This window comes from Solanum verrucosum, unplaced genomic scaffold (assembly GCF_900185275.1).
Source record: "Solanum verrucosum unplaced genomic scaffold, falcon-dt-bn FXZP01000306.1, whole genome shotgun sequence".
In the NCBI taxonomy this organism is placed as follows: Eukaryota; Viridiplantae; Streptophyta; class Magnoliopsida; order Solanales; family Solanaceae; genus Solanum; species Solanum verrucosum.
Window position 1 is genome coordinate 2,605,870 of NW_026020398.1, and position 12,056 is coordinate 2,617,925.

The 12,056-nt window shown below is 36.8% G+C and overlaps 2 protein-coding genes across 2 annotated transcripts; both read right to left on the bottom strand.

The window, feature by feature from the left end:
• Nucleotides 1-559: 559 nt before the first annotated feature.
• Nucleotides 560-4,854, bottom strand: LOC125839669 (probable linoleate 9S-lipoxygenase 5). Its single transcript, XM_049518664.1, has 9 exons — nucleotides 4,602-4,854; nucleotides 3,550-3,836; nucleotides 3,258-3,477; nucleotides 2,868-3,164; nucleotides 2,674-2,759; nucleotides 2,231-2,338; nucleotides 1,779-2,086; nucleotides 1,435-1,698; nucleotides 560-1,341 (listed from the first exon to the last, which is right to left on the bottom strand). The coding sequence occupies exons 1-9, from the start codon at nucleotides 4,825-4,827 to the stop codon at nucleotides 573-575; spliced, it is 2,565 nt and encodes an 854-aa protein (XP_049374621.1). The 5' UTR covers nucleotides 4,828-4,854; the 3' UTR covers nucleotides 560-572.
• Nucleotides 4,855-7,260: 2,406 nt separating this feature from the next.
• Nucleotides 7,261-12,056, bottom strand: LOC125839661 (probable linoleate 9S-lipoxygenase 5). Its single transcript, XM_049518656.1, has 10 exons — nucleotides 11,685-12,056; nucleotides 11,323-11,559; nucleotides 10,532-10,821; nucleotides 9,856-10,096; nucleotides 9,371-9,706; nucleotides 9,184-9,269; nucleotides 8,993-9,100; nucleotides 8,552-8,856; nucleotides 8,199-8,462; nucleotides 7,261-8,116 (listed from the first exon to the last, which is right to left on the bottom strand). The coding sequence occupies exons 2-10, from the start codon at nucleotides 11,555-11,557 to the stop codon at nucleotides 7,348-7,350; spliced, it is 2,634 nt and encodes an 877-aa protein (XP_049374613.1). The 5' UTR covers nucleotides 11,558-11,559; nucleotides 11,685-12,056; the 3' UTR covers nucleotides 7,261-7,347.

A 12,056-nucleotide genomic window follows, 5' to 3' on the forward strand; every position in this document is an offset into this window, starting at 1 on the left:
GTTCAATTTTACTGATTATTTTTTGAATGATACCAGAACAGTATGTCATACATTATTATAGTATCATTTAGTATTTCTGCAATTTCCCCTAATCGTTTGATAAATTTACTAAAAACAACATGTCATTTTAAACATTATGTATAGGGATTTGTACCTGTTTTTGCAAGATCTCGGGGTTTTATACTGAAAACCATTACCTAGGATTTTCAGTAAGGAGGTGTCAAAATATAAAGTAAAAATATACAAGTGTCCCGATACATCGCATATGAGTGATGTATCCGAGAATAGGAGAGAGAGTGAGGAAAATAGGTATTTTTGTAATTCTTTTCAAATGGTAGGAAATTTTAGAGAATATGATAAAATAAGTGGTATATAAGAAACTGCACAAAAAGTACTATAAGTCATAGTAGTTAATAAATCAAAAAGTATTCAAATAAATTATTGTCAAAGAAAAATGTCATGTGACTGTCCAAATAGTAAGCAAGACAAACAAATTGAAACGAAAAAAGTACCGATAGCGTTGAAGTTGTGTGATTTCATATACAACAAACCATTGTAATGTCATGTAACTTTCATATTGAGACACTATTGGGAATTCCCTTGCCAGTAAGTCCTGTTGCACTCTTGTCACCTGTGGCATTTGGATATAGTAATGTATAAGGCAATTTTACAGGTCCATTTCTGTTCTTCAATGTATTGTCATTGTTCCTATTCATTATTCTGTTTTCGATTTCAACCAACTTGTCACTGAATCTCTGCAATGCTTGTCGTGGTTGTCGATCACAAGTCCATTCAGGAGTGTCTCGTTGCCCGAGATAAATCTCATCTGCAGAATGCATAGATAACATCTCTATCAATGAGATGCCCATAAGAGTTTGTAACTGAGCTGTGATTGTCTTTAGGTAGGCGCGTTCATGGTTTGACTCGAGCTCAGCATACTCAGGGGTGCCTCGCTCAGGCATGAATCTTCGACTTACTGTTGGACGATTTGGGAGGTAACCAGCATAAGGATATTGCCCAAAGTTGACAGCTGCATGAAGAGCAGAAGCCACCCATATGATAATTGTACACGTTTCGATGAGTTCAGCTCGTGTCTGCATTTGAGGCCACCATGATTCATCTTTCAAGTCACCGTGACCTTCATTGCGAACTTCCATCCACCAGGACTGGAGTTCAGTGTCGTCACGGATCATGTCATCAGTTGAGTAATAGAAGGAACAGTATTCGTCAACCCAGGCTTCAATTGCTGACCAAATCTCAAGTCCATCAACCGCGAAAGGATAATCCTTTATCAGGAGTCTAAGGCCATTAGGCTGGCTTGAGTCTGGCACTGCAACTCCTCTGAAATTGAAAACAGAAACAATCAGTGTTTCTTGAACAAGATGGATATGACATTGAGTTTTAAGTCGTTGTAACGACTATGTACTGGCCAACCTTTTAAGTAGATCTGCAGGGAGTGCCTGTTCAGTGAACACCCAATTCTTATAGATGACAGAAGACATTTCCATGGCATACTTGGATGGGAATACGGTCGATTCAAGTATTCCACCTGCATTAATGAGGATCTGCCTAGCCAAACCATTGACGTACAATGTATCACGGAAGTGGGGTTGTAGAAGCTTATAGATTGGATGAACCACACTCAATTGTCTGTTTGCTGCTATAATGAATGGCTCTATCACTGCATGTGTGTTCAGCCTGGAAGCAAAAAGTAGCAAAATTAGTAGTCACTTCAAGAGGTAACATGCATCTAAATTCAACAATTTTAAGTCGCGCACCAGTGACTGATGAGCTGATGATATCCAGAGTCATTTACAGCAACATAAGCTTTGGCCAGATGCCAGACATAGCCTTCGACACTCTCATCATTACTTGGGCTAAATACTTGACTGGTGGAACCATGTTTATCTCCTTGTGGATGTGGTAAGCTCAGTTCAATCGCAAGTGGCTTCAATGTTCCATCGTCTTGGAGTAAAAGGATGGTCCGACTAGCATAGATCTTTGTGGTTGTTGAGTTAATCCGAGTAATATAAGGCATAAGTAGGTCATGATAATTTAAGATGAATAGCCTGTCATTCTTTATTGCCTGTGTCCACAAAAGATAAACGCGTAAATATATAACATCTAATATACTAGAGACAGATGATAAGTGTTCCGATACAAAGAATGCTTTCGTTTTCTCTTCCTTTATATACGATAATCACTAGAGAAAGATAAAAAAGAGTATTACATCATCCACAGTTAGTCCATCCATGTATTTCTCAATCTGATCCCTTGTTATTTTACTGGTGTGGTTTCCATATACTTCAGGATTTAGCTTGCTTGTGGGTGGAAATTCCTGATAAGAATTTAGTCTTTTAGTACTTATCATTCAGAGTGAAAGAATTACAATACATAAACAGACACTCAAACTTGTCTTCATCTGGCAAGTAAGCACTCCTACTCATCTCTACTGTGTCTCATGGACACCCGATATTGACATGACACATAAATTTTAGAGGTGTCTAGATGATCATTTTGTAAGTTGTAGTATTCAACCGACACAATTGAGATGAGTTGAGGTTTCTGAATGTGCATACTCAAAGTTGGAGTATTTACTTGTCAACTGAGGCCACATTTGTGCGTCTGTTTATGTGTGATGCCAAAAAATAAAGATTTGTGTATGATATTTACCTGTAGACGCTGGATAATCACAGGGTTAACGCCAGCCAGCATTTCACGTCCAAACTCTTCATCTGACCTCCATGCTGAGTTATCTTCTGTAGTTTTCTCAAAAAGGTTCACAATTAGTACCTATCTTTTCACCTTAGCAAGTACTCAGAAGCTAAACATAGTTGTGGAGACATAGAGAGGGAAGACATAGGTACCTTCAATTACATGAGGAATTGGATATTTATGAAATTGCCCTTTGAGTATTTTCCATGGCAGACATTCCCTGGACCTTTCCTCATCACTATCTTTATAGAATTCTAGTACACGTTCGAAGCTTTTGAACTCGTTGAAAGGTCTAGCTAACACAGACGCGGTCTGTGGGATTACAACCCGAATTATTGATGTGGCACTATATGTAAGGAAATCATTAAACTTCACATGGTTGAAAAGTTCATCTCGCGGAACATAAATGTTCAAACTCAAACGTGGCAACCGTTTCTCTAAGCTAGAATCTGCAACAACAAACTTAACTCTATTCACCTTATACTTTTGGTAGTTCTATGCCATCTATAAATATGATTGACATTATGTGTTTGTGACCTTACCTCTTTTAGTCGGTGGACGACTTGTTCTGCCTCTACGAGGGTATGGATAATCCTTAGATCGACCAAGCACAGGTCGATCATATCCTAAATCATTGTAGACAGCATAGTCATAAACTCTGTCCCATTCCTTGAGCATACCTGAACCTGTACCTCGAAGATTAACGAGCTCCTCATTTCTGTATGCCACAAGGGGTTCTGGTGTGTTGCATGGCAGGTATGTCTAATAACAACAAAAGTTCAGAAATTTGAATTTATGCCCTTTACATGTTAGCTTGGTTAAGAATATCGATACCTTGTTGCTGAAAAACACTCGATCATAGTTGTAACGATGTGGAGGATACACCCACGAATTGCAGACAAAATGAACTTCACCATCTCCAGGAACATCATGTAAAGTGAGAGTCTTCAGGTAAAACTGGCTGTGATGATTGTTCTTTACAATGAAAGCACCAGGAACTCCTAATGACTCATCCCAGTCAAATGTAATATTGAATGCTGCTTCTTCCACTGATATCCAAGTCTTGGAGGATGCCCATTCCAAAATTGCTGGCTTTCCCAACTTCCCTTTTGATCCATTTTCTACATAATAACATATATATTATATATGCAGGACTGCAGTTTATTCGTCGAGACTTCTGAGTTACTCTTTCCATTTCAAAATAAGTGGTGTTTTTAGCTTGGGCCTTGGGCGCCGGCGCACCAACTTAAGGTAAGTACTCATTCCTACTAGAAATCTGGTGTACTTTTACTAACTTACCCTTCATAAATACCTTGAAAAAGATGTAACTCTTTAGTAGTTTCTTGGTTATGTAAAACTTTCTTTATTTAAATAAGGGAAAAATTCGAAGAACATCATTAATGTCTTCTTAATTATGTAAAACACCACTTATTTTGAAACAAAATGAACTTATTTTGAAATGGAGGGAGAAGCAATTGAGTTAATCAATGATTCTTTCAAATATATAAGGGTGTATCCAAGGGGTCAATAAAGTGCGTTGAGAACCATGAAGTCTCAGGTTCACATCCTAACAGAGGCAAAAACAGTATAGATGATTTTCTTCCTATCTGTCCAAGCTTTAATATACAGAGTTACTTAGTATCTATACTAGTGGAACGTAACATGTATCTCCTAGAATTAGTCGAGGTGCAAACAAGTTGGTCCAGACGTCATAGTTATCATCTTATACTAAAAACTTCAGCTCTATTTGGCATAAGGACTAACCAGGCATACAGAATTCAGGATTTACACACAGTTCTCTCACTCTGCATTCTAGCCACTATATAAAACAACTAACAAGTTTTCTTGCATCTCTTCATAATAAAATCAGAAGAAAATGTAATTACCAGGATCAGCATGTTCAGCACTAACGAGCTGTATGGTAACGCGTTTACCAAAGAGCTCGTGCATTCGATCAAGGAAGGCAGAACCAGCATCCTTAAAGTTCAAAACATTCTTCTTCATCAATACAACTGTTCCCTTGATCTTAATGGTATCGCTTTCTACTGGAACATCGCGCTGTTTACCGCAAACTGTTTCCAGCAATTTCTCCAGTATCTCTGCACAACCCATTGAGCAAAATGGACAAAGTGCTAAAAAGGAGTTGAAATGAAGAAAGGATATGAACTTCTGTTGAGGCAAACAACAGTAGTACTAGACTTGTGTCCTTTTATAATCTATGTTGTTCGAACTTTTTAAAAATATTGACGTAAAAAATAGTATATTTTTTTTAAGAGTCCGAGCAACATAGATAGAGTATTTGTATATATTATTAGATTACTTCCCAACTTGGATCAATTGAGGCAACCACGATTGTCTTAAGAAATTGTCAATAGTCTTAGCTGGGAGAAGTTGACTGGATATCTCAATTGGGCATTAAAAAATAAATAATACCATCATACAACATAAAATATTATCACATTGACTTGTCAAACCTTGTTTGGATGATTGTTACCAATGGTATTACGATACAATGTTTGTTTTGATTGTTACCTAACTTTCTATTATGTAACAATCAATTTGGTGTGATCATATCGTTATTACTCATTTTGCCTTTGCCTCTTATTATATAAGGCATAATACATAAATATACTCTTTAACTTGGTCTCAGCTCACATTTATATCCTCCAATTATGGGTGTATACAAGTAGACATTTAAACTTGTATAAAGTTGAACAACTAAACACACGCGTCCGACATGACATCCTCCTACATATATTATGTCACATAGGACTCATGTATCTACTTGTTGAACTTTATACAAGTTTAAATGTCTACTTGTGCATAGTCAAAGTTGGAGGACATAAATGTGAAATGAGGTCAAGTTAAAGAGCAAATTTATGTATTATATTTTATCGTCTACCCCAACTGTTATAGCAACTCTACCTCACATTCTACTTTTCTTTAATTAGGTTTATTTCTAATATGTAACATTACACAACAATGAAAAATGATACAATCTATCCAAGCGTTGTATTTATTAAAATAATACAATATAATAAATGTAATATGATACATTATAAAATTATAGTACATAACAAGTGCTCTTCTTTTCCAATGAAGACTTGTCAACAGAATATAATGTTTTTAAACTATTCCCATCATTAGCAAACAATCAAGATCCGGTTAACAAGCCGTTTGATCAGATTTAATTAAATATTCCACAAGTAATACACATTAAATATTAGCATTTGTAAATATTAATTAATTGGGACAGAGAAGTTGTGGCAAGTGTGTTAAAATTAATGAAGATCTCGAATGATTTTTCTCCTCTTGCTAGAAAACATTATCTTGTAATTAAATATCAGAAAACAATTTTCTCATGGAAAATAAAAATACTTATGTCATATTAAAATACCATAAAATGATTTCCTCCGGAAAAAATTAGCAAGAATCTATTTTTCATCCTGTATTTTCTCATTGAGTTGTTCCGATCGAAAAATGAGAAGAGAAAATCCGTTTCTATAGCACAAATTTCACACTAATTTACGATCGAAAAAACCTTTATTGCAAGGCACAATGATTCTTATTTCAGGTGGATATATACTATATAGTTAATGTGAGGTGACTGTCATTGTCGGACACTCGGACTGCGTCCTTACACTTTTATATTCATAATATTCTCTTTGACAAATATTATATGCACTTTGAGCTGTTTTTCAATTATTATAATACTTTTTAGACTTCTCTTGTTGATATAATATCTATATATATATGTTATATGAAATTGTTGAGACATAAATGCACGGTTGTACTGGTATCGAATTCATTTGAACTCAAATTAGTACTATATGTTAATACCACAAATAAAAAAGGCAAGCTTGATGTGTAAAACATCTCGAAGAAAGGGCCGCATCCCAAGGGGTATTAATTATTGTCTAGGTGGGCTGCACTGTATGGGGATTGGGGATGTTATGTAGGCAGTGGTTAATTTTATAGTTCGAACACATGACCTATAAGCTATAAGTATGTACGTAGACAATTTTACTGTTGCTCAAAGATTCTCCTTCACGTTACTATCACATGATCACAAACATAGATAAAACTCTCCTATGCTTGATAAAATTAATGAGAGACAATTTCAATCAATACTTTCAATCTCTTTGCCATACCATCTTTTAAAAAGCAACAGGGGTATCAAGAGTCTCATTAGCTTTACAGAATCTGTGAGTTCTTCTTCGAGTCTTCATTGATCTTAATGGATCTGTTCATTGAAGAACAACTATTTTCAATCCATTTTAACTCGTTAATTGCAATATTATCAACCAATACCAATAGATTTAGCTTATGTGCTTGTAGCTGCATTCCATATATAGGATCATTATGCAGAAACCATCAAATCATTTTTATAGTTACAGAAAAAATAGGAAAGAGCTAAGACTGATGTGATGTGTTTAGACAGATGCAAGGATGCAGTACTGCATTTTCCCTTCTTGGGCTCAATCATGAAGCCATTGAACTCCACCTCCTTTAATCCAAGCAGAAACACACATAACAATGATGGAATTTGGCTAAACAAATATTGACATAAAAGAACGGATATACACACTATATGTTGCCAATAAGGCTATTATATTCGTGCTGTAGAACACGTCAAATTGAGACACTATTGGGAATTCCTTTACCAGTAAGTCCACTTTCACTGTTGTCACCTGAGGCATTGGGGTATAGCAACATATATGGCACCTTAACTGGTCCGTTGCGATTCTTCCATCTGCTGTCATTGTTCCTTTCCACTATTCTGTTCTCAACGTCTACTAATCTGTCATGGAATCTTTGAAATGACTGTCGTGGTTCAACATCTGAAGTCCACTCTGGATTTTCTCTCTGTCCCAGATATATCTCGTCTGAAGCATGTCGTGACAATATTTCTATTAATGAAACACCTAGCAGAGTTTGGAACTGGGCTGTGATTGTCTTTAGGTAGGCAACGTCTGGATTAGTTTCAAGCTCAGCATACTCAGGGGTGCCTGGCTCAGGCATGAAGCGACGGCTTACTGTTGGGCGATTTGGGAGGTAACCAGCATAAGGATACTGCCCGAAGTTAACAGCTGCATGAAGAGCAGAGGCCACCCATATGATAATTGTGCATGCTTCAACGAGTTCAGCTCGTGTCTGCATTTGAGGCCACCATGGTTCATCTTTCAAGTCACCATGACCTTCATTGCGAACTTCCGTCCACCATGACTGGAGTTCAGTGTCATCACGGATCATGTCATCTGTTGAGTAATAGAATGAACAGTAGTCGTCAACCCAGGCTTTGATTGCTGCCCAAACCTCAAGCCCATCTACAGCAAAAGGATAATCCTCAATTAGAAGTTTAAGGCCATAGGGCTGGCTTGAGTCTAGCACTGCTACTCCTCTGCGATAAAGAAAGTGGGGTGTTAGATTTTGGATAAGATTGATACTGCGATGGAGTTTATAAATCGAAGCTTTGCACAGACCTCTTAAGTAGATCAGCAGGAAGTCCTTGCTCGGTGAACACCCAGTTTTTATAGACAATAGATGACATTTCCATGGCATATTTCCCTGGAAAAACTGTCAGCTCAAGTATTCCACCTGCATTGATGAGTATCTGCCGAGCCAAAGCATTTATGTACATGGTATCACGGAAATGAGGTTGTAAAAGCTTGAATATTGGATGAAGTACGCTCAAATGTCTATTTGTAGCAATCACAAATGGCTCTATTGTTGCATGAGTATTTAACCTACAAGTTGAGTTGATGTTAATGAACTAAACTTAATTGGAATACACGAAATATTTACATCATTGCATCTACTTTTCTAAGAAGTTTACCAATGACTGATAAGCTGATGATAGCCAGAATCATTTACAGCGGCATAAGCTTTGGCCAGCTGCCAGACAGTGCCTTCAACACCCTCGTTGGCTGGTGTAAATACAAGGCTGGTGGCACCATGTTTATCTCCTTGTGGATGAGGTAAGCTCAACTCAATTGCAAGTGGCCTCAATGTTCCATTATCTTGAAGAAAAAGGAGAGTCCGACTGGCATAAGTCTTCGTTTTTGTTGTATTAATCCGTCTTAGGTAAGGCAACAATGCATCATGATGGTCTAAAATGAACAGCCTATTACACTCAATAGCCTGCACCCACAAGTTTAGATAATCATTCTTAGACAAAAGTCAAGTTGTTTTAGGAAATAAAGAAAGCCTTTGTCATATTTTCCCAAGGCTTCTTCAGTATATTTAAGGACAAGAGGAAAATAGGTCAGGAATTTACTTCATCTACAGTTAGTCCATCCATGTTTTTCTCTATGTGCTCCCTTTTGATTGAACTGGTCTGATTACCATATACTTCAGGATCCAACTTGCTAGCTGGGGGAAACTCCTGATAAGCATTTAATGGGTTAGAAACATGCATGAGAGCAAAAATCATTAAACCCAACTAGTACAGAAAATCTTGTTTGTTACCTGAAGACGTCGAATGATAACAGGGTTGACTCCAGCTAGCATTTCCCGTCCAAACTCTTCATCTGTCCTCCAGGCAGACCTATCAACTGCAGTAATTTTAAAAAGATGCTTATAATTAGTTATCAATTTATGATGCAAGATCTAACATCTCAGGAAGTATCTATTAAGCTTGAGAGCCCTTTGGTACCTTTAATTACATCAGGCATCGGAAATTTGAGAAATGGTTCACCATCGGAGCGGACTAGTTCTTTGAGCATCTCCCATGGGATGCATTGCCTGAGTTTTTTTAAATGATGGTCAGGCAGCTTAATCCCACCTTCATAAAGCTTGAGTACGTCTTCAAAGCTATCAAACTCGTTGATAGTTTTGTCAAATAAAGCAACAATCTCAGGAACGAGGACCTGACCCAAAGATTTAACAGCATATGCAAGGAAATCTGAAAGCTTCACAGGAGTGAAACGCTCATCTCGTGGAACATAAATGTCCAAACCTAAAGGTGGCAACCGGCTCTCTGACATAGGATCTGCAAAGCCAATAGGAATAACAGCTGCTTATTATCCATAGTACTTCATTGATCTTGAATTCATTTCATTCTAATAAAGTTTCTACAGCAATGCAAATCATAAGTCAAACCTTGTAATATGATGACTTCAATTTTATATGTGATCTAACCTGTTTTAGTTGCTCGACGGCTTGTCCTGCCTCTACGAGGATATGGATATTCCTTCGACCCACCAAGCACAGGTCGAACATAGTCTGGTCCCTTATCTGGAAATCCAAGATCATTGTAGAATGCATAATCATACACTCTGTCCCACTCCTTGAGCTTGCCTGAACCACTTCCACGAAGACTAAGAAGCTCTTGTTCCCTGTATGGTCTGAGGGGCTCCGGTGTGTTGCTAGGCAGGTATGTCTGGAAAACCAGAAAATTTTGATTTCAGCATATGTTATCATATTGTGAACCTATCAACTGTATACAGTTGTTTGTTTATCATTTCAAGAAAAACTCCCAAGTTTCTAGATATCAATATGTAGCTTTCCTATCAAAGCTTAGAAATGGCTGTTCACTTATCATTATATAGTTTGTGAAGGAATTTTCATAACTTCTGTCTATTTAGAACAAATAATTAACCTTTTAGGCTCTTAAAGAGGACCCAAAGAGAACGCCCCAACAAATAATACATGTAAATATCACGAAGTTTTATCAGTATATCTGGTTGTTGCTAACAAACACAAGTCCAACAGTGATGCCTGAACCTCAATGCTGCTTCTGATTTTCATTTGCTAACTAGGTTACTTTTCTTTATTTAACTCACCACTAGTATTTCTAGTTTAATGCTAGAGATACCTTGTTTGCAAAAAACACGCGGTCATATTTGTAGCGGTGTGCTGGATACACCCATGAATTGCACACAAAATGAAGTTCACCGTGTCCAGGAACATCTTCTAAAACGACTGTCCTAAGGTAAAACTGGCTGTGGTGGTAATTCTTGATTATGAAAGCTCCAGGAACTCCCATGGACTCATCCCAGTCAAATGTCACATTAAATGTAGCATCTCCCACTGATATTGACGTCAATGTGGAAATCCATTTTTCCAGGAATGCTGGTTTTCCCAACTTCCCTGTACATCCATTTCCTACAAAAATTAAACATAGCAGTATGCTTAAAAGTGTTTTTATTAAACTTACAAACCTTCCTTCTTTTTTTTCTTGTACATCCTTCTACCATTCAACATGACATTAGTGTGATATCAAGCAATCCTTTTTTTCAAGTCTTGCGATCATCCAAAACAAAATAATATTTTCATGTACTTGATCTAAGAAAAAGACTCGCATATGAGAGGGCATAGGGGCATGTTGTAGGCATAAATAAATAGTGTACCCTCTCTAGTAGTTCAAGTTTTAAATGAGATAGTTACACAATTCAACAACTACAAAATTGGGAGGAAAGATCAGGAAAACAACAGGTCAGACACACTCAAAGAATTGAACTAGGATCAACTTATAACTTGAATTATCTTTACTCAAGTTAAGGAAGTAAACACACGAAAAGGCCAAGGGGTTCAACGTCTACTATATATACATAAAAAATAACTTTCACATGTAATTTTTCCGCGAAGGGGTTAAAAAGGATATACCAGGTTCTGCATGGTCTGCACTGATGAGCTGCAAAGAAACACCTTTGCCAATGACTTCATGAAATCGATCGAGAAGAGAAGCACCAACATCCGTCAAGTCCAAGACATTCTTCTTCATCAACACAACTGTCCCTCTAACTTTTTTTCCATTGATATGAATATTGTTGCAGTTATTCTCATCTATAGTATCAATATTGTTCTTGCCACAAACCACTCCAAGCCATTTCTCCAACATCTCTGTATAACACGGTGAAAAAAAACCCATTAAGCAAAATTTGGAAGTCAGTAGAAAATCCTTATTTTTTTTTAGTTTAAATGAAGAGATGAATATAAATATGAGTATTTATAAAGCAAGGTATCACCTTCCTTCCAACTAGAGTAACTGTAGCAGTATCAGACTTCTTGACAATATGTATATGTTCACAACTTCTTGACCAAGAATTTGGTAGTCATCTACACCCAACTTGTACACTTCTTATACTAATCACACATGGAACTATTGGGTATAAAGTTTCAATCTTTATTACTAAAACAAAAGTTTAAAGAACATATTCCATATAGGCAAATCCCATCTGGCATTTTTGATTAAAATATTATCATGTTAATCTCACAAATAATATTTTGACATACCTTTTTCATTCAATAATGTTGAACTAAAAACTAAATTGCCTTTGTGTTCTCATTGTTTCCCACTTCTGATTCACTCACTTATCAGCAGAAACTTTACAACTTGA

Coding starts and splice junctions, on each gene's coding strand:
- LOC125839669 (XM_049518664.1), bottom strand. CDS start 4,827: ATGGGTTGTGCAGAGATACTGGAGAAATTGCTGGAAACAGTTTGCGGT. Junction 2,760..2,867: donor AATTCCTCATGTAATTGAAG/GTACCTATGTCT, acceptor AGAAAACTACAG/AAGATAACTCAGCATGGAGG. Junction 2,087..2,230: donor ATGGACTAACTGTGGATGAT/GTAATACTCTTT, acceptor TTGTGGACACAG/GCAATAAAGAATGACAGGCT.
- LOC125839661 (XM_049518656.1), bottom strand. CDS start 11,557: ATGTTGGAGAAATGGCTTGGAGTGGTTTGTGGCAAGAACAATATTGAT. Junction 9,101..9,183: donor TTATCATTCGACGTCTTCAG/GTAACAAACAAG, acceptor AATGCTTATCAG/GAGTTTCCCCCAGCTAGCAA. Junction 8,463..8,551: donor CATCAGCTTATCAGTCATTG/GTAAACTTCTTA, acceptor CTCAACTTGTAG/GTTAAATACTCATGCAACAA.